The sequence below is a fragment of the Neoarius graeffei genome, chromosome 27 (genome assembly GCF_027579695.1).
Source record: "Neoarius graeffei isolate fNeoGra1 chromosome 27, fNeoGra1.pri, whole genome shotgun sequence".
Taxonomy (NCBI): Eukaryota; Metazoa; Chordata; class Actinopteri; order Siluriformes; family Ariidae; genus Neoarius; species Neoarius graeffei.
This window is the reverse complement of record NC_083595.1, coordinates 30811522-30838380: the sequence shown is the minus strand read 5'-3', so window position 1 is coordinate 30838380 and position 26859 is coordinate 30811522. Positions and strand designations below refer to the sequence as shown.

General features: G+C 41.1%; 1 protein-coding gene across 1 annotated transcript in view; it reads left to right on the top strand.

The window, feature by feature from the left end:
* The first annotated feature begins 1245 nt into the window (after nt 1–1245).
* lipca (lipase, hepatic a) overlaps nt 1246–26859 on the top strand; it is a 34935-nt gene continuing 9321 nt past the window's right edge. The window contains exons 1-7 of the mRNA XM_060911727.1: nt 1246–1327; nt 5463–5641; nt 10900–11079; nt 16250–16370; nt 18978–19217; nt 19879–20121; nt 25289–25403. Of these exons, the coding sequence (XP_060767710.1) occupies nt 1246–1327; nt 5463–5641; nt 10900–11079; nt 16250–16370; nt 18978–19217; nt 19879–20121; nt 25289–25403 (1160 nt within the window). The remainder of the gene's footprint in view (nt 1328–5462; nt 5642–10899; nt 11080–16249; nt 16371–18977; nt 19218–19878; nt 20122–25288; nt 25404–26859) is intronic.

Genomic DNA, 26859 nt, shown 5'->3' with positions numbered 1-26859 from the left:
TTGCTAACTTTAGGACTGCAGTTGTCATGAACAGTTTTGCACTCAAGTTTCCATCAATGAAGAGTTACAACATCAACGAAACTGTCTTCATGTTAAAACTGTTAATATTATAGTCATGCTGTCTGTTGTTGCCCAAATGAGGATGGGTTCCCTTTTGAGTCTGGGTCCTTTCGAGGTTTCTTCCTCATGTCATCTGAGGGAGTTTTTCCTTGCCACCATCGCCACAGGCTTGCTCATTGGGGATAGATTAGGGATAAAATTAGCTCATGTTTTAAGTCGTTCAAATTCTGTAAAGCTGCTTTGCGACAATGTTTATTGTTAAAAGTGCTATACAAATAAACTTGACTTGACTTACCTTGATGACGCTTTGCACACTATTGGCATTATCTTAACCAGCTTCATGAGGGAGTCACCTGGAATGCTTTTCAGTTAACAGGTGCCTCGTGAAAAGTTAATGCAATTTCTTGCTTTCTTAATGCGTTCGAAATCAAACAATAAATACTAAATAATAAAAATACAGTAAATAGCCCTATTCCACAACTGTAGTAATCCATATTATGTCAAGAACCACTCAACTAATTAAAGAGAAATGACATCTATCATTACTTTAAGACATGAAGTGACTTTTCAGTAATACAAATAAAGAAAAAACAATGCATTAGAAAGTGCATCCATTACTTTTCACTGGTACTGTACAGTTGAGTAAGAGTACATACGGTATGTTCTGTACCTGTACGAATGAAGCTAGCGCAGTTGGGATTATTGATCTCAGTGAAGTTGTTTAAGTTCAGACCTGATTATGAAACAGCAGTTCAATAACAGTGCAAGCCTTATGAGTAGTGCTGTCACCTACAAAGTGCATGGCTGTTCTACACAGTGGTAAATCATTGCCTTTAGTGTAGAGAACTCAATTCCCAGTAGGGAGAGGTAATATCTGACTGAAAATGTGCATCGAGTTCTATCTCTCCCTCCCATTTCTATTCCTCCTTGCTTTTGTAATGTGGGTTACTGTCAGAGTGCCTTTGCGCCCAGGACCCTCCCATTTGCAGCCCTGAAAATCCTGCATTTGCATAAAATGGCCCTTTCCTGCATTAAGTTTGGACACATATCCACCTCTGCCCTTTTCTTTCCCTGAGATAACTGAGATAACGACAAATGCTCGAGTTTACTTAGATAGATAGACATATAATACTCCATTCAGTTTTAAGAAGAAACTTGGCATTGGTAGCTGTCCATTGGAGCACAATGCATGTGGTTAATGTGTTATCCTTCCTGCTAATTACCTCATGCCTGTGTGATGGGAGAAGAGCAAGAGGAAACAGAGCAGGTGAGCACTTATTAATATGACCTTGTTTTCATGCAATACATTATGCAATGGGGGGTGGCACGGTGGTGTAGTGGTTAGCGCTGTCGCCTCACAGCAAGAAGGTCCGGGTTCGAGCCCCGTGACCGGCGAGGGCCTTTCTGTGTGGAGTTTGCATGTTCTCCCCGTGTCCGCATGGGTTTCCTTCGGGTGCTCCGGTTTCCCCCACAGTCCAAAGACATGCAGGTTAGGTTAACTGGTGACTCTAAATTGACCGTAGGTGTGAATGTGAGTGTGAATGGTTGTCTGTGTCTATGTGTCAGCCCTGTGATGACCTGGCGACTTGTCCAGGGTGTACCCCGCCTTTCGCCTGTAGTCAGCTGGGATAGGCTCCAGCTTGCCTGCGACCCTGTAGAACAGGATAACGCGGCTAGAGATAATGAGATGAGATGAGATTATGCAATGCAATTCCTGGATATTAAGACCCATACAATATCTGGTAGTTGATCTGGGGTGGGAGAAGTGAATAAAAGTGATGAGTAATCCGAGATCAGGGGCTTGTGCACAGTGAAAACCAGCTTGTGTCAAAGCACTGGGAATTAAGAGTCAACTCGAAAGCTATATGGCGAAGTTTATTTGGCTTTGATATAAAGTGTCCTTCTGTTGCTGTAGAAGAACAGACATTCATTCATCTTCAGGAATTGCTTTAGGAATGGCCCTGGTCAGGGTTGCAGTAGATCCCTATCCCGAGAACATCATGCATTCACATACTCATCCACATCGAGGGGCAATTTAGCATCGCCAATCCACCTCCATGCATGTTTTTGGACAGTAGAAGGAAATCAGAGAACCTGGAAGAAACCCATGCAAATCCAGGAAGAACATGCAAAACTCCACACAGAGAAGAACCCTCACTCAGCATTGAGCCTGGGAAGCTGGAGCTGTGAGGCAGCAACACCACCCACTGCGGGAATGCAGGAAGTATAAAATTGCACAAAATTTAAAAATGTAAAATTAAAGACGAAACATTTTAGAATAGTCCACAATAAAGACACACAGTGGCTAAAGCATATCAAGAGAATCAAGCCAAATAAGCTAATTGAGTTAAAGTGTATGTAATGCCTTATAGTAATGCTTTAAAATGAATATACATCATTAGTAACGACCAAAATGAATTAATAAAACAGGGGGAAAATATTATTAATTATTTGTTATTTTATTATCAAGCACAAAACTATTGATAAATCATGGCATCCGGATCCCGGAAAAAGGCAGCCTTGCCCCAGGGTAAATCTTGCGTGATGTCACATGTGGAACCCCAGTTATCTGGGTCATTTTGGTTCATCTGACTCCGTGCTTGTTTACTCGCTGAAATTGGATATTGTTGTAGGAATCTTACAAAAATAACAATGGGAAAGCGCTCAGTTGTGTTTGGACGGTCAAATCCATATACAACAGGACATTCAGTTCATGAAGTTCTGAGAAATGACACTAATCTAAAGTAACAGTGGGTGAAGTTTGTGCAAACGAAGTGGGTAGATTTCATGTCGCCTACTAATAATAAATCTGATTCATCAAGTGTTCATCACCACCAGAACGACCACATGGGAATTACTGGAGCAAAAAAGAAATCCATTTATTTAATAAATGACATTTGATCTGACATTTGGACAGTTCGTCGATTCTCCTATTATCTCACACACACACTGCACCAGACACAGGATTCTGGGCAACATTTACACACTCGTGACATCCAATCTTATCATATCTGATGCACTTTAACAGGAAGAAAAATGCGCACACGCAATCATCATCGTTCATTATTAACTGAAGCATGTTAAATGCTCTCCGTTTGCAATACTGCAAGACTCTATTTGTTTTTAGTTTTGTTCAGGAAAACATGATGAAAGGTAACCACCGCTTTTTGCACATCTCTCTCTCTATCAATCTGTCTATCTATCCATTTCATGTGCGCTACAGAGGAAGACTGTCGTGAACTGAGTGAACTGGCAGTTTCTCGTCTTGGGGTCGCAAACAGATAACCATTTACTACAGAATATCCCTGTAACCATCTGCTCCTTCATCTGACATATAAGAATCCCAATCACTATCAGAATTCTCTCCAAAACTGGTCAAGACTGGTCTAACCACTGTTGCACATGTGTGACATCACGGACCCCTTCGGGATCTTCCAGTTCAGTCTTGGCAGATTCCATGAAAATTGGCTGATCTTATTGATTTTCCATTAATTTATGACCTTTTGGATCAGCTATGGTTCGAAAACACATGGTCAATCAACATAATGATTGTTGCTTTGTACAAGGAAAAAAGTCAAGTCAAGTCAAATCAAGTTTGTTTGTATAGCGTTTTTAACAATAGACATTGTCCCAAAGCAGCTTTACAGAATCTGAACGACCCGAGACATGAGACAATTTTATCCCTAATCTATCCCCAATGAGCAAGCCCGTAGCGACATTGGCAAGGAAAAAAAGTGGAGTTTAGAGGCTTTACATTCACTTTAACAGGACAGTCCCAGTTCACCAGAAGTTATTTAATTAGGGCTCATTCTCAAATTTACATTGCTAACTAAATTAACAACTGTGGACATGAATGTAGGACAGTTGGTTCAGTCCACGAGTCACACCAACTCATTTGGAAATTGCACATTAGATAACCGTGGTAGTGGTTTATTCAGAAAATGAATAAAAATTCTGACAAATCAGCTTTCCGACTCACGTCCATCAATTCCACTTGGAATCGGAATCACGTCAAAAATTAGCGCTAATAAGCATGTGAAGAGCTTGGTTCCAAAACACTATACTGTATATCCAATTCCATTGTTTCGAGAAAAATCACTTTTTCTGATTACAGGAAGTGATAAAAGGAAAACCACTGTATCCTGTTTTAAAATTTATCAACTAACTCCTTAATGATAATAAACTTCAAAAATGAAATCCAGAACTAATTAACAGCTTTTAACTGAATCAAGTAATTATTTTTTGTCAAGTCGCTACCGGTACATATCCACGCCACAGCATTTTTCCCCAAAATGCTACATATCCCTTTCTATTTAAAGTGCATTTAACCGTGTTCTTTCATGACAGATTATTTTATTTTATAGATTATTTTATTTTTTTAGATTTTATCAAAATTATTCATAATTCAGCGTGAAATTGTCCAGTAAACGCAAGAAGTGACGAGGCGATTTATTACTTCATAGGCGCAGCCATCTTAGAAGACTTAACGCCAGTGGCGGCCTCTGATTGGCCAAATGGATATGTCTGGTTTTGAGAAAAATCGATGATGGCGCTTGTTGCGTTTTGGAATGAAAGGCCGTAATGCAGTGTGTAAATCAATGGCAGATATTTTGTTTTGGTGAAAACTGAATATAGCATGAGTAAGATATGATAACTGATGATGGTTTGGTTGCGGGAGTTTCAATTTTTCAAATTTGGTGTTTATTGCATTTTGGAACCAAACTCTTCATGCAGTAATGTGAACATCAATTAAATTTCCTCAAAACACAGACGTACAGATATAAACACTAGGAATTACTTGGAAGTCATTTGACAATTCATCTGGGTGAATGATATACACCACACACACCTCTGTGTCCAGCAGGCAGCTCAGTAGAAAAGTGATTACAACATAATTCAGTGAAAAGAACTCGCTGTTCTTTACACAGAAATATTTGCACAAGCAGAACTCATAACACGACATGTATGGTTGCCATATGGATTGATTGAAGTAGCTGGGAAAATACAGGACAACCCACGCTGACTTAAAATATCAAATCATTTTAAAATATCAAAACATCAAGAAATGTACTGACTTTTGTAAGAGCCGAGTGAACACATATCAGTAGTTTACTGATTCCCCACGTATCCAACAAAGATACCAGAGATAATCTCCAACTGATTTTCGTCACCATGTCTGTCTGATGTTTGTTATGTATCCAGTGTTGGCGTGGAAGCAGATTAGGTTTGGATTTGCCAATTTTTCTTTAGTGGATTTGGATAAAATAATTCCATACTGAATTATACTATTGCACTCATATCTGAAATGAACATGGAAGGAAATAAAACAAAAGCATGAGCGACATTTGTCATTAATGGCCTTATAAAGCAGTTAGATCAGTGTTTGTTTGACTCTTTTACAGACGATGAGTTTGGGTTGAACATGAAGATGCACTATGAGCCTAAATCCATGTTCAGGATGTATACGGATGGGAAGGATATAGAGGACTCCTGCACTGTGGAGCTCTTCCAAGCCCACACCCTGCAGTCCTGCAGCTTCAATAGCAGCCACCCGCTGGTCATCATCATCCACGGCTGGTCGGTATGGGACTTCATTATCAGGACGAAAATATAGGGCACAACTAACAGGAACTCACAGTACAGAATATTCAGTACTGCAAATATTACACCCAGTAATGTATTAAATGGGGTGTTCAGGGATGAATATTCAACATGCATGAAACTAATGCCACAGAAATCCATTCAGGAAGCAGCAGTTTTGGGTTAATTATAGTCCTGAGAGTCTGTTCCTGTCATTAGGCAGCTAAGGCACCACATTTTGGCCAAAATGAACAGAGCATTTTTAAATCCCATTTCTCTTGGAAGCCATGGCCTAATGGTTAGAGAAGCAGCTTTGGGACCAAAAGATCACGGTATGATTCCCAGGACCAGGAAGACTGGCTGAAGTGCCCTTGAGCAAGGCACCTAACCCCAGGCTACTCTGGTTATCTTGCATTTCACTTTGGATCAGTGTGTCTATTAAATGCCTGTAATGTAATTATAATATCATAAACCTTTATAAAAGCAAAAATGAGCCTGGTTTAGTCTATGATAAGGATTACCCTGTTTCTCAGTGCTTAAAGGTCGGGTAAGTAAAGTTGGATAAACCAGCAAGAGTAAACTAGGTTTTGAAAAAATCCCACCACCTGCCTCCAAAACCACGCCTCCAAAACATGAACTTGCACTGCCTGACTACTGCTGGAGCATGAGTCCATGAGATGATCTTTCTCATAACTACAAAACCAAATAAGTGATATCAAATTCGTAAAACATCTCATTCATAGCCAATATTGCTGGGTTTCACATGACATCACATCTGCCCTATTAGTTATTCAAAACTTTAGCTGGTGGTCTACCAAAGCTCAGTTGACAAAGCATTTGTACGGAGAAGGTGCATTGCTCGCATGAAAAATGCCTTATGCTTGTGTTGTTTTAGGTTGTTCGAATCGATCAAACCGTGAAACTGATAAAAGTTTCTTCAGGATTCCCCATGAACTAATAAAAAAGGGTGAATGAACACAGGATTTCACAAAAAGATGTTGAGAAAGGTGGCTTTTGAACCTCTCACTGAAATCGAAGGGAGCCGAGTCGAAGCACGCTCGAGTTTGCAGTGATCACTTGGTGAAAGGTTTGTATTTCCCTCTCAGCTCTGGCCTTAGTGTTTTCCAAGTACTGTTCTTGCTATGTGTCATTATTTTATGATACTTTTTAGTCACAAAGCGCTGAAGTCCCCAGCTGTTTCTTTGTTTCCTCCTCATAAAGTCCATATGCATGAAGGTCGCGACAAAATTCTTCCCCAGCCGTACAGTTACAATGCGCCATGATCTCTTCTCCATCTTGTTGAACCAAGGTCCAGGTCTTTAAAGGGGTTTCTGATGATCTTTGTGAATGATTTACCTGAGAGATAAGAGCCAACACAAGTGAGAATCAAGCCAACTGTTGTTTGTTTACACTTCAACTTGCAGCGCTTCATTGTAAAGACGCGAATGAAAAGCTTAAAAAAAACATACTTACATGAGCAAAAACAATACAGGATTCATTCGGCAGCGACTTGATCCCGAGGTCCTTTACCCAGCCACGTACAAAAAAGTTGCAAACTTCCATACTCTTCCACACTTTCATCTGTTTTGCGGTGTAGAAGGACGTCTGCAACACCAGATAGTTCGAGATGTCGGGGAACTCGACTGAAGGGTAGTTTTCGAGATCGTATGACAAATCCTTCTTTCCCGGACTGTAGGGGTCGATTCCATTACACATAGCAATCTTCTGAATATATCTAAAGCGAGCAGTGGCTTCTAGATTACGAGCGTACTCTGATAAGTTATCGATAGTTGTTTGCACTACAGCAGCCGTTTAGACCACCAGTTATTTCACTTCCAGTAAAACTGTTAAGAAAAGTCACGTGACTGAAACCCAGCAATAGACTAGCATAAGATAAATACAATCAAACAACATTTGTTCAAAACTATAATGCAGACACCAGCGAACACGTACATAAATAGATTACATGCGAGGTGTGTGTAAACATACAGTAAATCCTCTAATACTGGCCTGTATTCCATTACTGGCCGGGACTCTAATATTGTCCGGTCTCGCTGTCGGAGGAGGTAAATAATGGCCAGACTCTAATACAGGCCGGGGCTATAACCAACGATGTTTCTGAGATCATAGTGGCCTTACACAATCGTTCCGATTTGAAAGACAATTGTGATCAGTGGCGCCGCCAGGCGTATGGCCGTACGCACTAGGCGTACCTTGGGGAGAGAGATATTTTTTTTTTATTATAATTGTTACCTGAATAGGGTGGCACGGTGGTGTAGTGGTTAGCGCTGTCGCCTCACAGCAAGAAGGTCCTGGGTTCGAACCCCGGGTCCGGCGAGGGCCTTTCTGTGTGGAGTTTGCATGTTCTCCCCGTGTCCGCGTGGGTTTCCTCCGGGTGCTCCGGTTTCCCCCACAGTCCAAAGACATGCAGGTTAGGTTAACTGGTGACTCTAAATTGACCGTAGGTGTGAATGTGAGTGTGAATGGTTGTCTGTGTCTATGTGTCAGCCCTGTGATGACCTGGCGACTTGTCCAGGGTGTACCCCGCCTTTCGCCCGTAGTCAGCTGGGATAGGCTCCAGCTTGCCTGCGACCCTGTAGAAGGATAAAGCGGCTAGAGATAATGAGATGAGATGAGATGTTACCTGAATGCTTTGGCAATGCAACATAATTTGAGAGAGAGAGACGTGTGTGTGCCGGTGCATTTGTGTGCTTCAGGAGTGGGCAGGGTGTGCGTGACCAAGAAAGCTCATTGGTCAATGCAGATATACTTTTCTTGCACCACTGAGATTCTCTCCAGTTTTGAGAAACGGAGACAGACGATCGTCAGTAGTCAGAGCTTGTGCAAGAATTTATTGAGAAGCGAGTCAAAAATGAGTAAACGAACCCTGAAACAAACGAGCTTGTGTCAGACTTTTACGAAAAAGTCCAAAAGCAGTGATCCAGGGGTGTCATCTGCTTGCCAGTCCTCTTCAGTATCAGCTAGTAACACGGCACCGGCAGCTTCCACTCCTCCGCAACCTAGCAGCAGTACGCTGCAGCTGGATGCTAGCTCAGTTCCTTTGAGGGAATTGCCTTCATCTACCTCTGAGTTTGAAACTAGCCATACATCCAGTGAATTTCATATAAGAACACCTACATCTCCCCATGTCCCTTACGATCAGAAGTAGATGGTTGCTCCACCTTGCTGACAAATGAGCCATCAGATAGCTTTACTAATGAGCCACGAGTCAGCCCGCTATCACTGACATCAGATTTATCAGACATAGGTAAACTTCAACCAGATGCCTTAAAATGTGCACCGGACTCTGTAAAGCTCAATGTCCTACAGAACCGCTTCAAACCAGACAGAGGGTGGGTGGCTCCTTCTACTCTGATTTTCGGTAAACTCAGAAAAATACCCAAGGAGTTTTTCAATGAGTCTATGTACCCCACGTTGCGCTACAGTGTGTGTCAGAGTCGTGCGTGCGGTAGTGCTGAGCAAGTTCACTAGATTCTAATCGAGGCTATAAAGAGTTTATTGTTTATTGTCGTGTGTAGTTCACATATGTTGTTCAAATATCAGCCTGTGTTCATGGAAGGCTATTGTTCAATTTCAAGTTAAAGTTCTATCGTTGTTTTGTGTATAAGCCTATAGATCGACTCTTCATAGAAACTGCAGCACACAAGCGTTTTTTTTTTTTGGGGGGGGGGGATTACACCGCTAGTGCGTACCTTACAGTTCAACCCTGCAGGCGCCCCTGATTGTGATTACCGGTAGATCTGGTGGTAACCAGGCAACCAAGCATCAACTTGACAAATAGACACAAAATCTCGTTTTTATTCATTCCACTGGTAGTCTGTTTTGCTCAAATAGAAATAGAGGCCTGCCTCTAATTCTGGCCTCCTTCCAATAATGGCCTGGACCAAGATGCACTTGAGTGAAATAAAGGCCCCGGCCTATATTAGAGGATTTACAGTAGCTACATATTCTACTAGCTTACACCTATAGTGTAGCTAACATTAGCTTTGGGCTAATATATATGGTAGCTACATAAGCAGCTAGCTATGGTGGCTACATAGCTCAGGAAAAGAACACCCCTCCAAAAACAAAACAAAACAGCAAAACAGATAATTACTTGTCCAAAAGAAATTCAGGAACTATTTCCTCAGCTGTTAGCGTGGCTAAAAAGCCATACTGATGTTCACTCTGGTATGACCTCTTGCTTTATCCAACCTGTTTTTTGTCGTAGCCTTTTCTACTTCAGTCTTTCTTTTCTTGCTTTGTTTAGCAGTGCAAGCAACTGTAGGTATAGCTGTTCTCTGTTACTGCCGTGGGGCGGCACGGTGGTGTAGTGGTTAGCGCTGTCGCCTCACAGCAAGAAGGTCCGGGTTCGAGCCCCGGGGCCGGCGAGGGCCTTTCTGTGTGGAGTTTGCATGTTCTCCCCGTGTCCGCGTGGGTTTCCTCTGGGTGCTCCGGTTTCCCCCACAGTCCAAAGACATGCAGGTTAGGTTAACTGGTGACTCTAAATTGACCGTAGGTGTGAATGTGAGTGTGAATGGTTGTCTGTGTCTATGTGTCAGCCCTGTGATGACCTGGCGACTTGTCCAGGGTGTACCCCGCCTTTCGCCCGTAGTCAGCTGGGATAGGCTCCAGCTTGCCTGCGACCCTGTAGAAGGATAAAGCGGCTAGAGATAATGTGATGTGTGTGTGTGTGTGTTACTGCCGTGTAGCAATATATCTCTCTAGTCTTGTGGAAGACTCCAACCATGTGCAATGAGTGCACAGGCAGAGTGCCACTTGGTGGACAAGTAAGTTGGCCATCCAATCATTTCATGCAGACCGAATGAAATGATCGGACGGGCTTTTTTTGCCCTGTGATTGCTACAAATTATGGATTTTTTTTTATTCATTGCTATTGGGATGTAAAAAAAAAAAGAAAAGGAATTTACAGAAATATAACAATTAATGGCCTACCCTAGCTTTAATTAAACCAAGGCCAATATTACATTTTAATATCACAGTTATGCAAACCAAATTTGACTACATTTGTCTGCCTTATGAATAAAGCCTTTATCTCAGGGGTACAAACACTGTTCAAATGTTGCCTCTTGCTCAGTAGACAGCAGTGGCATCCATATCATAATGTGCAGGTTTGGGAGAAAGAGAAATACTAAATGCAATAGACAGACACCCATAGGCATACATCAGCAATCACAAGGCTGACAACTGGGCTCAAGCTGCCAGTAAATGGCCTGACCTGTTTTTATGTCTCTGTAGACGGATGGAATGCTAGAAAGCTGGGTCACTCATCTGGCCGCTGCACTTATGAGCACACAGAAAGACATCAATATTCTGGTCAGTGACTGGCTGACCTTGGCACAGCAACACTATCCCATTGCTGCTCAAAACACACGCCTGGTGGGTCAGGAGATCGCCCGACTGCTCACGTGGCTTGAGGTGAGGCAACCAAGAAAATAAGCCTACAAACCAGGGTGTTTATGCTTTAAAGTGTACTTGTAGTGAATTTTAATTACTAGCTATTTCAAAAGATCACGTATGATACCAGTCGTTCCGTCATGTAACGTTTGTCATAAGCTCTTGTCAAGTACACGCGAGTTTTAAGTCACTGCTCTGACAGTCAGGCATGGTCAGTGACATGCTGCCTCCTTCGTGGGCTGTTCCAGCACCGGTAGTGATGCACAGTTGTTGGTTTGTCCGATTGTCTGAGCTGCAGTGGACTGGTCACTGACCCCATGTTGCAAACACCAGTCTAAGATAACACATTATTAACCGATCTGCTCATAAGAAATATTTACACTTTCTTGAGCTGATCTTTGGCTGGATCGAGTCAAATAAATAAATACACTACCGTTCAAAAGTTTGGGGTCACCCAGACAATTTTGTGTTTTCCATGAAAAGTCACACTTTTATTTACCACCACAAGTTGTAAAATGAATAGAAAATATAGTCAAGACATTTTTCTGGCCATTTTGAGCATTTAATCGACCCCACAAATGTGATGCTCCAGAAACTCAATCTGCTCAAAGGAAGGTCAGTTTTATAGCTTCTCTAAAGAGCTCAACTGTTTTCAGCTGTGCTAACATGATTGTACAAGGGTTTTCTAATCATCCATTAGCCTTCTGAGGCAATGAGCAAACACATTGTACCATTAGAACACTGGAGTGATAGTTGCTGGAAATGGGCCTCTATACACCTATGGAGATATTGCACCAAAAACCAGACATTTGCAGCTAGAATAGTCATTTACCACATTAGCAATGTATAGAGTGGATTTCTGATTAGTTTAAAGTGATCTTCATTGAAAAGAACAGTGCTTTTCTTTCAAAAATAAGGACATTTCAAAGTGACCCAAACTTTTGAACGGTAGTGTAAATAAATAAATAAATAAATATAAAAAAGGCACCATTCATCATCAGTATCGCAGTTCTCAAGATTGAACCGAATCACTGTCCCGAATCATAAAATGACTCATCCGAAGCACATAAAATCCGCGTGCCATCTCGCAACAAGTTTTAACTCCAAATAGCCCAAATATATCCCTATATTCCCTAATCCCTAATGGGATTCAGACAGATTTTATCCTGTTTACAGTGGGCATTCCCACCGCGAAAAAGAAACCAATCAAAACCGAAAGAGTGAAAAACACACCAACTAACATCGAAAAACTGGAAAAGAGACATGTCAGAGATGTAAAACTTCCACATTAGTGAGTGACTGACAGTTTGTACACAAATATAGCCGCAAGGTTTGCTTCATTAAAAGCAGAAGATTTAAAGAGAATTTTGAAAGAGAAAGACGCGCTGAAGACCCAAAAGGCTACCAAAACTTCACTGGATATTCTTCACGCGATAGGCGGTTTTAAACGGGGGCCAGGGGGGGCCAGTGCCCCTGTAAAATTGCTCCTGGCCCCTGTTGTGGCCCCTGTGCTGAACAGATAATAAGATTTATTAATTTCGACGTGCGCTGGCTCGAAGATCGGAACTGACATGACAGCGTGTTCTACACGGACTCCTTAAAGCGCTACACGCACACTGTTACCTGCAGCAGAAAGACCAGCAGCAGCACGAATTGTAAACTTCGGACGTGAGAGATAACAGCTGCAGCCCTGCAAGGACTAGGCTACTGCAAAGAGGCGAAGGTAAGGAAAATTGATCTGAATTTCAGTGTGAAAAATCACACTGAGATGATGACAGTGTGATTTGGATAAAGATAGTGATTGTACATTCAAGTCTCATGCTGTGAAAAAGAAAATTCATTCATGCTGTGAATTTAAAAAGTGTCTCTACAGATAAAAGGTTCATTGTATGCAAAAATAGAAATCTTATTTTACAAAAAAGAGAAACATGGTTTTAAGGTTTATTGAGCACAATGTATTTTATGTTTAGGCTATTGAGACAATGTTTATCTCATTGTATTTATGCTCAATGTATTTTGTTTTGGTTTTAAATAAACTAAACAAAACATTTTGAATGCTTAAATATTGCCATGTTTTGTCATTATACACTACCGTTCAAAAGTTTGGGGTCACCCAGACAATTTTGTGTTTTCCATGAAAAGTCACACTTTTATTTACCATCATAAGTTGTAAAATGAATAGAAAATATAGTCAAGACATTTTTCTGGCCATTTTGAGCATTTAATCGACCCCACAAATGTGATGCTCCAGAAACTCAATCTGCTCAAAGGAAGGTCAGTTTTATAGCTTCTCTAAAGAGCTCAACTGTTTTCAGCTGTGCTAACATGATTGTACAAGGGTTTTCTAATCATCCATTAGCCTTCTGAGGCAATGAGCAAACACATTGTACCATTAGAACACTGGAGTGATAGTTGCTGGAAATGGGCCTCTATACACCTATGGAGATATTGCACCAAAAACCAGACATTTGCAGCTAGAATAGTCATTTACCACATTAGCAATGTATAGAGTGGATTTCTGATTAGTTTAAAGTGATCTTCATTGAAAAGAACAGTGCTTTTCTTTCAAAAATAAGGACATTTCAAAGTGACCCCAAACTTTTGAACGGTAGTGTATGTGCCCCCCTGAAAAAACACTGGCCCCACCTTGGCCCCCCTAGTAATTTTGGTCTAGAACCGCCACTGCTTCACGCATATTTACAAGAGAAAAACAGACCAACAGACATCGAAAAACTGGAAAAGAGAACAATCGTGGAAATATAAAGTTCTACTTAGAGGCTAGGAAAAGTGACGGAGACTTTTACAAGAGGACTTCACCTGTAGACTTCACTCAGCAAAGCCCTTTTGTTTTGTGAATGCAGAAGTGCACGCTGCGGTGTGACTGAGTAAGGTGACAAGTTTTATGTTTTATGTTTCATCTAATTTAGGTCATTTAAAAACTATAATATTATTTGACAGTGGGCACACAGGAAAGTGTAAATTATAAAGTTTCTGTCAATATGTTTATCATGCTTGTATGATAAAAAAAACTTGCGATGATATTTCTCTCAATACATGGCCTACTCATTCTAAACCTGTCGATCTTCACCGGTGAAGCTCTCGACCTCAAAGTACAACCAAATCTACTTGCACATAATGCCATGAAATAATAGATATGTGCCATAAAGATCTATTACAAGTATTAGATCTATAATTATTCAACGTGTTCTGAAGTTACTTGACTGGGAACTGGGAATCTTGACCCACAGAACACTACTTGTTTACTCGCACCCGATAACCCGGAATCAATGACTGTACACCACTTCCGGCCGGCAATGGCTGCTCCCCGTGGTTCTGCCTCCGCGGGTAATTCAAGGAATAAAACTGTCCACAAAAGTGCTTTTACAGTGGGTTTTTTTTGGACTGAGCATGTGCGTCTTTTGTCTATAAGTAATACAACCCCGATTCCAAAAAAAGTTGGGACAAAGTACAAATTGTAAATAAAAACGGAATGCAATAATTTACAAATCTCAAAAACTGATATTGTATTCACAATAGAACATAGACAACATATCAAATGTCGAAAGTGAGACATTTTGGAATTTCATGCCAAATATTGGCTCATTTGAAATTTCATGACAGCAACACATCTCAAAAAAGTTGGGACGGGGCAATAAGAGGCTGGAAAAGTTAAAGGTACAAAAAAGGAACAGCTGGAGGACCAAATTGCAACTCATTAGGTCAATTGGCAATAGGTCATTAACATGACTGGGTATAAAAAGAGCATCTTGGAGTGGCAGCGGCTCTCAGAAGTAAAGATGGGAAGAGGATCACCAATCCCCCTAATTCTGCGCCGACGAATAGTGGAGCAATATCAGAAAGGAGTTCGACAGTGTAAAATTGCAAAGAGTTTGAACATATCATCATCTACAGTGCATAATATCATCAAAAGATTCAGAGAATCTGGAAGAATCTCTGTGCGTAAGGGTCAAGGCCGGAAAACCATACTGGGTGCCTGTGATCTTCGGGCCCTTAGACGGCACTGCATCACATACAGGCATGCTTCTGTATTGGAAATCACAAAATGGGCTCAGGAATATTTCCAGAGAACATTATCTGTGAACACAATTCACCGTGCCATCCGCCGTTGCCAGCTAAAACTCGATAGTTCAAAGAAGAAGCCGTATCTAAACATGATCCAGAAGTGCAGATGTCTTCTCTGGGCCAAGGCTCATTTAAAATGGACTGTGGCAAAGTGGAAAACTGTTCTGTGGTCAGACGAATCAAAATTTGAAGTTCTTTATGGAAATCAGGGACGCCGTGTCATTCGGACTAAAGAGGAGAAGGACGACCCAAGTTGTTATCAGCGCTCAGTTCAGAAGCCTGCATCTCTGATGGTATGGGGTTGCATTAGTGTGTGTGGCATGGGCAGCTTACACATCTGGAAAGACACCATCAATGCTGAAAGGTATATCCAGGTTCTAGAGCAACATATGCTCCCATCCAGACGACGTCTCTTTCAGGGAAGACCTTGCATTTTCCAACATGACAATGCCAAACCACATACTGCATCAATTACAGCATCATGGCTGCGTAGAAGAAGGGTCCGGGTACTGAATTGGCCAGCCTGCAGTCCAGATCTTTCACCCATAGAAAACATTTGGCGCATCATAAAATGGAAGATACGACAAAAAAGACCTAAGACAGTTGAGCAACTAGAATCCTACATTAGACAAGAATGGGTTAACATTCCTATCCCTAAACTTGAGCAACTTGTCTCGTCAGTCCCCAGACGTTTACAGACTGTTGTAAAGAGAAAAGGGGATGTCTCACAGTGGTAAACATGGCCTTGTCCCAACTTTTTTGAGATGTGTTGTTGTCATGAAATTTAAAAATCACCTAATTTCTCTTTAAATGATACATTTTCTCAGTTTAAACATTTGATATGTCATCTATGTTCTATTCTGAATAAGATATGGAATTTTGAAACTTCCACATCACTGCATTCCGTTTTTATTTACAATTTCTACTTTGTCCCAACTTTTTTGGAATCAGGGTTGTACATAAAGCACAATTAATGTTGTAAGCATGACCAGTACTGGTACATTTTAAAGAATACACCACAAACATATACTGACTTTCTCTGAACACCTCTGTATTAAATCATATAAGAATGCTACCATAAGCTTACATACGTATCTGTCATTTCCAGGATGTCACACAGTTTCCTGTTAGTAAGGTCCATCTTATCGGCTACAGTCTGGGTGCTCACGTAGCAGGATTCGCTGGAAGGAACTTAGCTGCATCAGGGAGGATTCTGGGAAGAATCACTGGTGAGAGAAAATAGATTAATATATGACTATGAAGGCTTTACAACTTCCAGAACCTTTTGAAGGTACAGTAAAAGACATTTGAGATGAGTTGTAGCTTGTTCAAGGAGCTTCAACTTAAATGATCATAACATAGTTTGCAAATAAACCAGGACTATGCTTTTTTTTATCTCCCCAGCATATAAATGTGGGGGCAGATAGCTATCACTCTGTCCGTCTGTTTGTCTGTAAGCATTTTAGTTTCCAGAGCATAACTCAAAAACTATCAGGAATTTTTTTCACGAAACCTCACAGTTATGTTAAGTGACTAGAGAAGTTGTGCCTTTTGACATTTTGGGATTTCTGTGATTTTTTTTCTGTATTTCCATGGCAACCAATTCAAATTAGGAAAATTTGGAGTGGGGTTTCCTGTGGGGGCCAGGGGGATACGTCGTCTCCTGATGACTCTTGATTATTTAAATTAAGTTAGCAGATATTTGACTGAAAAAAGGCTTAAATCTACCAATCATGCAAATTATTAAAAGATACTGCAGTTAACAGTTTTTAGCTACAGAACATGAGTGATCAAACCTAACTGCAGCAATGAACATTTCTGGAAAAAATTACAACTTTGATTTGAGGTGAAAATGTAATTTGCAAACTCAAGCATGCTTCGACTCGGCTCCCTTCAATTTCAGTGAGAGGTTCAAAAGCCACCTTTCTCAATGCCTTTTTGTGAAATCCTGTGTTCGTTCACCATTTTCTTATTAGTTCACGGGGAACCCTGAAGAAACTTTTATCAGTTTCACGGTTTGATCGATTCGAACAACCTAAAACAACGCAAGCAAAAGGCATTTTTCATGCGAGCAATGCACCTTCTCCGTACAAACGCTTTGTCAACTGAGCTTTGGTAGACCACCAGCTAAAGTTTTGAATAACTAATGAGGCGGATGTGATGTCATGTGAAACCCAGCAATGTTGGCTATGAATGAGACGTTTTACAAATTTGATATCGCTTATTTATTTGGTTTAATTTGTTGGTGGTGTAGTGGTTAGCACTGTTGCTGCACAGCAAGAAGGTCCTGGGTTCGAGCCCAGTGGCTGATGGGGGCCTTTCTGTGTGGTTTGCATGTTCTCCGTGAGTTTGCTCCGGTTTCCCCCACAGACATATGGTTAGTCTAACTGGCTACTCGACATTGCCCGTGTGTGTGAATGGTTGTTTCTCGAGCCCAGAAATGGGAGGGTTGTGGCAGGAAGGTCATCTGGTGTAAAACTATACTCCAATTAAAATGACGTGCGGATCAGTCGGGTCCACATGGACCCTGACCTGGCAACAGTGCTGGACAAGGAAAAAGGCAATTGTTGGAATAATGATTAAACTGTTACACACACACACACACACACACACACACCAGAAAACTGACACGTGGCACAGAATATTACTCACTGCATTATTTACTTTATTCAGTGCTCTGTGTGTGGGAATGTGAAGTATGCTAAACCATGTAAAAATCCACTGAGTCACACTTTAAACTCCCTACAACTGGCACACACACACACACACACACACACACACACACACACACACACACATCACATGTCTCCTTAATGCAATACCACACCAGTTAATGAGATGCATACAGATGATAAGTAACAAAATCTCTTGACAGGGTTTAAGCCACCATTTTCCTGTCAGGAAATAGAGAGCAGTCCACTTTAAATAAATAAATAAATTTCAGATATAAATTTTAAAGATATAAATATACAAATTTATCCCCAAATACGACTAAATATGACTCACTTCTTTACTTACCATTTAACCTTACACACCGAGACAAACAATTTGCATAATATACAGTATTTAATGGTGCAGCACGGTGGTGTAGTGGTTAGCACTGTCACCTCACAGCAAGAGGGTTCTGGGTTTGAGCCCAGTGGCCAACAGGGCCTTTCTGTGTGGAGTTTGCATGTTCTCCCCGTGGGTTCCCTCCAGGTGCTCCGGTTTCCCCCACAGTCCAAAGACATGCAGGTTAGGCTAATTGGTGGCTCTAAATTGACTGTAGGTGTGAATGTGAGTGTGAATGGTTGTTTGTCTCTGTGTGTCAGCCCTGTGATGACCTGGCGACTTGTCCAGGGTGTACCCCGCCTCTCGCCCATAGTCAGCTGGGATAGGATCCGGCTTGCCCATGACCCTGCACAGGATAAGTGGCTACAGATAATGGATGGATGGATGGATGGATGGATGGATGGATGGACAGTATTTAATGAGAAAGTGCTGAAATAAAGCTCCATGCCCCAATGAATAAATGATGGTTGTGATTCATGCATAGTGTGGAATGAAGAACATAATTTACACAATAAATAAAAATGATATGTCAGTTTCTGGAAGGATTTTGACTTCTGGCCTTGAAAACTACGTTTAGGAGTGCCAGGTATACGCCCGTTTATATGTCAGATAGAAAAGGACAAGGTGCATTTTGCCAGCATGGGAATGAAATAAGGTCTCTTCTGAGCTGCATTATAGACCAACCTACAAAATTCCTGTAAAATAGTGTAGGAACCAAGTACAGCTGGAGGGCATGTGCTAAATACGGTAAATGTGTGTGTGTGTGTGTGTGTGTGTGTGTGTAGGCCTGGACCCTGCAGGCCCACTGTTTGAAAGCATGTCCTCTACAGACAGACTCTCCCCAGATGATGCCAGGTTTGTGGATGCCATTCACACATTTACTCAGCAGCACATGGGGCTCAGTGTGGGCATCAAACAACCCGTCGCCCACTATGACTTTTACCCGAATGGAGGATCCTTTCAGCCCGGGTGCCACCTGCACGTTCAAAACCTGTATGCACATCTGTCTCAGTATGGCCTTATGGGTAAGTATCAATAGTGTGAGAGAGGGAAAGAGCGGGATGAGTAAGAGGAAGGGATTAAAGGGTGGGTTTGTGAATATTGGTGGAGAGACTGAATTGATAGTTTAGTGAAAAAGAGCCTTGTGAAGAGTTATATTAAAGTTTAATGATTTGGAGGAAATTGGCATGTTAAAACGAAACACCATGAATTCCCAACATGTTCGTCTGATGAAAAAGGAAGATTTGACAACTTACTCGGATAAAAAGTTCACAAGCATAAAAGAAGCTGTCAGGCACAAATCTTAATAATCCCAGATGCAGCATGGTGCTGTCCACCCTGCTGAGTTCATGCTTGCAGGCTGTCAAAGACGCCTTTATGTGAAATGCATGAGCTGGACAACCGGCTTAAGATATCTAATCAAAGAGAAATGTGCAGCGAGTCATGTGTTGGACAGGCTGTCTCGATCAGGCAGTGAGGGAATGAAAACAGGGTGAAGGCAATTCCAGTGCAGAAACAGCAGCTGGACTTTTATCACATTTTCAGGAACATTGTTGTGTCATCAGTGCACTGAATAAGTGAGCATTAAAACCTCGAAAGACTATGTGATGACAAACATCGAGTAATAAGATCTGTAGGTAAGACCAGTTCCTTATTCCCATTTTATTCCTGTCTGTCTGTGCGCAGGCTTCAAGCAGACGGTGAAGTGTGCCCACGAGCGAGCTGTGCACCTTTTCATTGACTCTCTGCTGAACAAAGACAAACAGATCATGGCCTACAAGTGCAGAGACAACACAGCATTTAACAAGGGTGTCTGTCTGGACTGCCGTAAAAACCGTTGTAACACTCTCGGCTACGACATCAAGAAGGTCCGCACAAGCACCAGCAAGAAGCTGTACCTCAAAACCCGCTCGCTTATGCCATACAAATGTAAGCCTGTTGTAACAGGGTAAATGTTTTAAATCATCACCTCTTGTAGCTTAGTGCTAGTGTCTGGAAGGTTGAGGTCAAATCTATGGGCCTTGACCTTAACTGCTTTTTCCTGGGCTTGGACTGGGTTCTGCCTCACCTGTAAGTTATTTTGGATAAAACAGTCTGATAAATGTGCATGGATGGGTTTACTTGCTGCTAATAGGTGTGCTCTTTCTGCTCTGATGTGAGAAAAACAAACTGTAATCATAAATTCTGGATTCTGAGAAATGAATGTAAACGAATAAGTGGCCAGGTAATAAGTCTCTGAGCTTCGCTACATTACATTGTGGTGATAAACTGTGGAGATGGACCTTTAATGACCCTGCAATTAAGTCTGTCTGTAGGAGAATCACCTACATGTAGAGCATTAACTGTTATCAAGATAAAAGTTTTGAATATTTCATTAAGACATAACAGCACAATTAATGCTTCATGAATAAGTGAATATTTTAAACTCATTCTTAAAGTCAAGTAAAACATTCAACACAGAAGTTTAATAGAAATCATTAAGCGAATTTCCACTTGGTGCATGAAACGATGATGGTGTTAAATGGGGGGAAGCCATTAGTCGGGCTGTTAAGGTGAGAAATTGTTCACTTTGTGATAGAAGCATGAAATTTGGCACACTAGCTCAAGCTGATTTTATATATATATATATATATATATATATATATATATATATATATATATATATATATATATACACATTGGTGCTTGAAAGTTTGTGAACCGTTTAGAATTTTCTATATTTCTGCATAAATCTGACCTAAAACATCATCAGATTTTCGCACAAGTCCTAAAAGTAGATAAAGAGAACCCAGTTAAACAAATGAGACAAAAAATATTATACTTGGTCATTTATTTATTGAGGAAAATGATCCAATATTACATATCTGTGAGTGGCAAAAGTATGTGAACCTTTGCTTTCAGTATCTGGTGTGACCCCCTTGTGCAGCAATAACTGCAACTAAACGTTTGCGGTAACTGTTGATCAGTCCTGCACGCCGGCTTGGAGGAATTTTAGCCCATTCCTCCGTATAGAACACCTTCAACTCTGAGATGTTGGTGAGTTTCCTCACATGAACTGCTCGCTTCAGGTCCTTCCACAACATTTCCATTGGATTAAGGTCAGAACTTTGACTTGGCCATTCCAAAACATTAACTTTATTCTTCTTTAGCCATTCTTTGGTAGAACAACTTGTGTGCTTGGGGTCGTTGTCTTGCTGCTTGACCCACCTTCTCTTGAGATTCAGTTCATGGACAGATGTCCTGACATTTTCCTTTAGAATTCGCTGGTATAATTCAGAATTCATTGTTCCATCAATGATGGCAAGCCGTTCTGGCCCAGATGCAGCAAAACAGGCCCAAACCATGATACTACCACCACCATGTTTCACAGATGGGATAAGGTTCTTATGCTGGAATGCAGTGTTTTCCTTTCTCCAAACATAACGCTTCTCATTTAAACCAAAAAGTTCTATTTTGGTCTCATCTGTCCACAGAACATTTTTCCAATAGCCTTCTGGCTTGTCCACATGATCTTTAGCAAACTGCAGACGAGCAGCAATGTTCTTTTTGGACAGCAGTGGCTTTCTCCTTGCAACCCTGCCATGCACACCATTGTTGTTCAGTGTTCTCCTGATGGTGGACTCATGAACATTAACATTAGCCAATGTGAGAGAGGCCTTCAGTTGCTTAGAAGTTGCCCTGGGGTCCTTTGTGACCTCACCGACTATTACACACCTTGCTCTTGGAGTGATCTTTGTTGGTTGACCACTCCTGGGGAGGGTAACAATGGTCTTGAATTTCCTCCATTTGTACACAACCTGTCTGACTGTGGATTGGTGGAGTCCAAACTCTTTAGAGATGGTTTTGTAACCTTTTCCAGCCTGATGAGCATCAACAACGCTTTTTCTGAGGTCCTCAGAAATCTCCTTTGTTCGTGCCATGATACACTTCCACAAACATGTGTTGTGAAGCTCAGACTTTGATAGATCCCTGTTCTTTAAATAAAACAGGGTGCCCACTCACACCTGATTGTCATCCCATTGATTGAAAACACCTGACTCTAATTTCACCTTCAAATTAACTGCTAATCCTAGAGGTTCACATACTTTTGCCACTCACAGATATGTAATATTGGATCATTTTCCTCAATAAATAAATGACCAAGTATAATATTTTTGTCTCATTTGTTTAACTGGGTTCTCTTTATCTACTTTTCGCTTGTGTGAAAATCTGATGATGTTTTAGGTCAGATTTATGCAGAAATATAGAAAATTCTAAAGGGTTCACAAACTTTCAAGCACCACTGTATATATATATATATATATATATATATATATATATATATATATATATATATATAATGTAGAATAGAAAAGTTTCACTCTGACACCCAACTTTTGAACATTATTAAAAATTTATTCTCGACAAACGTTTCGGCCTTCAGCCTTCTTCAGTGTCAAAAAAACAACATGGTGCTATGGGCGTGGTCTTATATATACAAATTTGTGAATTCTATACACTTAAAAATAAAAGACAAAGAAAAAATAAACTATTAATTACACAATTTAATAATTCAATATTATTAAAATTTATTAAAAAGAAAGCGATTTTTAGATTTATATTCTTTTCACTTGTTTAACCCATAAGGGGCTAAAGTAAACAATTGCGACATCCAGTACGCTTCCCTATTTAGGCCAAGTTTACATTAGACCGTATCTGTCTCGTTTTCTTCGCGGATGCACTGTCCGTTTACATTAAAACGCCTGGAAACGCCGGGAAACGGGAATCCGCCAGGGTCCACGTATTCAATCCAGATCGTGTCTGGTCCGGTGCTGTGTAAACATTGAGAATACGCGGATACGCTGTGCTGAGCTCTAGCTGGCGTCGTCATTGGACAACGTCACTGTGACATCCACCTTCCTGATTCGCTGGCGTTGGTCATGTGACGTGACTGCTGATAAACAGCGCGGACTTCCGCCTTGTATCACCTTTCATTAAAGAGTATAAAAGTATGAAAATACTGCAAATACTGATGCAAATACTGCCCATTGTGTAGTTATGATTGTCTTTAGGCTTGCCATCCTTTCACTTGCAAGTGGTAAGTGACGCGCATGCCCGATATGCACTGAGATCACACACACAGCGGCTCAGTCCCGAATCACTGCTTGTGCACTTCACTCGCACGCTCTGTGAGCTGCGCAGGGCCGGAGTGCGCACCCTCCAGAGGGCACTCGCTGTTCAGGGCGGAGTGATTTGGAGCGCAGGATGCCTGTGGAGCCGAGCGTATCCGTGTATTGGTGTTGCTGTGTGCACGCGAATCGTGTATTGGCGTTGCTGTGTGCACACTAATCGTTTTAAAAACGTTAATCTGATGATCCGCTGATACGGTCTAATGTAAACCCCACCTTAGAAGCACGTTGTCTAAACTATCTTGAGCAGCGTTAACTATTGTTTCTATGTATACAAATGAATTCAAAATCATTCAAATTATGGGGAGACTGATTAAAATGTTTGGCTACTTCACATGTTTTTTTGTTGTTTTTCATACTAGGTTTATGGTTACGAAAACGTACTTTAAACTCCGTAGTACAAGAGCCAACATATTGGAGATTACATTTACGGCAAGTCGCTAAATATACTGTATTGCGGGAAGTACAAGAAAGATGTTGGCGAATTTTGTATTTCCTTCCGGTTACGGAGCTGACAAAAAAATTTGACTCTGCGAAAAAGTTATTACATAAATCGCATTTTTTGCTACACCTAAAGCAACCTTGTTCACGCCCTTGATTATTGACTTCTGTGTCACCACGCTTGAGTTTAGAAGGCGCCAGAATATCCTTAGAATTTTTCGGCCTTCTAAAAGCCGAAATAATACTACCCTCCGGAAATACTTCTTGCATTAAAGTAGAGGAATGCAAAAAGCTGAGATTGTTCCACAAAATCTTACCAATATCCGGAAGGTTAGGGTTAAAGTCAACAACCAATATATATATGGGGGCATTTCAAATTCGGCTTCTAAACCCTGGAATACGCATGTGCAAAATCGACCCAACATGAATATGAGGCTAAACAAATTTTCTTTTGTTTTCAAGGTATAAGATTGCTTACAAAAAATGACACACTGATTGAATGTCTACCTCACAAACAGAGAATCTCTTGTTCTCAAAAATATCACATGATTAGTCACATGACATAGGGATATATCCATCCATCCATTATCCATAACCACTTATCCTATGCAGGGTCACGGGCAAGCTGGAGCCTATCCCAGCTGACTATGGGCGAGAAGCGGGGTACACCCTGGCCAGGTCATCACAGGGCTGACACATAGACACAAACAACCATTCACACTCTCATTCACACCTACAGTCAATTTAGAGCCACCAATTAGCCTAACCTGCATGTCTTTGGACTGTAGGGGAAACCGGAGCACCCGGAGGAAACCCACGCGGACACGGGGAGAACATGCAAACTCCACACAGAAAGGCCCTTGTTGGCCGCTGGGCTGGAACCCAGAACCTTCTTGCTGTGAGGCAACAGTGCGAACCACTACACCATAGGGATGCAGTATTAAGTAAATAAAAATGCTGCCAGAAGAACATTTTTGCAGTTCAAAGTTTTAGATGTTAATATGGATTTATATGATCATGTGATATCAAAACATTGAAAAAAATACCTCTCGTCATTACTGATTACAATCCCTGCCACAGAAGCATAACAATGTACACTGAAGATTAGTCTTCATACAGTTACATCGACCTGAACACCTGTTCTTGCAACCACAATGAATCAAGTTCCCCCATATCTAGAATTATTATATACATCAACTTGAGCTAGTGTGCCAAATTTCATGTTTCTATCACAAAATGAACAATTCCATGTTTTGTTTTGTTTTTGTTGTTGCTGTGTAACAGCTGGCTTAACGGTTAGAGAAGTAGCTTTAGGACCAAATGGTCATTGGTTCAATTCCCTGGACTGGCTGGAGTGCCCTTGAGCAAGGCACCTAACCCCCAGGCTGCTCTGGGAATGTTGTATTTTGCTCTGGATAAGAGCTTCTCCTAAATACTGTTAATGTACTGTGTTATCACTAACATCTTGCTTTTTCATTCATCTGCAGTGTACCACTTTCAGTTCAGGATCCAGCTCTCTACACAGTACGAAAAGATTGATCCGTCTCTCACCATCAAACTCACCGGCACTCATGAAGAGAGCGAAACCCTCCCAATCACCCTGTAAGTTCCTGTCCAACTTATAGACAATTTATTTCAGCCATAAAGCCTATATTTCTTACAAGCCTGCTTATGTAACTTTTATGTAAGTGATGATCATAACTAATGTACATACCGGTTGTGTCACACACTGTTTGTACTGTATATCAGGAATGTTCGACTTAACAGACGTCATCACAGTTTTGGGCCATGGCTAGTGCTTTAGATCAAAGCAAATGGAGTTAAAAGAACAGTATGTCTGAAAATAAAATGCATGTAATTGCCCTTTTACTCCCTTGTTTGGTGCTCGAAGTTTGTTCTTTAGCTTTGCACTGGAGCTACAAGGTTAATGTACAGTGGATATAAAAAGTGTACATACCCCATTAAAATGATAGGTTTTTCTGATGTAAAAAAACGGAGACCACGATAAATAATTTCAAAACTTTTCCCACTTTTAATGTGACCTATAACCTGTACAATTCAATTTAAAAACAAACAAATCTGTTAGGGGGAAAAACATAAAAAATAAAAAATGCACAATAAGCTGGTTGCATAAATGTACACACCCTTAAACTAAAACTTTGTTGAAGCACCTTTTGATTTAATTACAGCATTCGGTCTTTTTGGGTCAGAGTCTATCAGCCTGCCACATCTAGACTTGGCAATATTTGCCCACTCTTCCTTGCAAAAGTGCTCTAAATCTGTCAGATTGTGAGGGCATCTCTTGTGCACAGCCCTCTTCAGGTCACCCCACAGATTTTCATTTGGATTTAGGTCTGGGCTCTGGCTGAGCCGTTCCAAAACTTTTTTGGGGTCATTGTCGTGCTGAAAGATGAAATTCCTCTTCATCTTCAGCTTTCTAGCAGACACCTGAAGGTTTTGGGCCAAAATTGACTGGTATTTAGAACTGTTCGTAATTCCCTCCACCTTGACTAAAGCCCCTGTTCCAGCTGAAGAAAAAGAACCCCAAAACATGATGCTGCCACCACCATGCTTCACCGTGGGTGTGGGGTTCTTTTGGTGATGCGCAGTGTTGTTTTTGCGCCAAACATACTTTTTGGAATTGTGGCCAAAAAGTTCAACCTTGGTTTCATCAGACCAGAATACATTTTCCCACATGCTTTTGGGAAAGCTGATGTTTTTTTTTTTTTGCAAAATTTAGCCGGGCCTGGATGTTTTTCTTTGACCCTACCTCATAATCCAGACATATGGAGAATACGGGAGATTGTTGTCACATGTAGTACACAACCAGTACTTGCCAGAAATTCCTGCAGCTCCTTCAGTGTTGCTGTAGGCCTCTTGTCAGCCTCCCTGACCAGTTTTCGTCTCGTCTTTTCATCAATTTTGGAGGGACGTCCAGTTCTCGGTAATGTCACCGTTGTCCCATATTTTCTCCACTTCTTGATGACTGTCTTCACTGTGCTCCATGGTATATCTAATGCTGTGGAAATGTTTTTGTACCCTTCTCCTGACTGATACC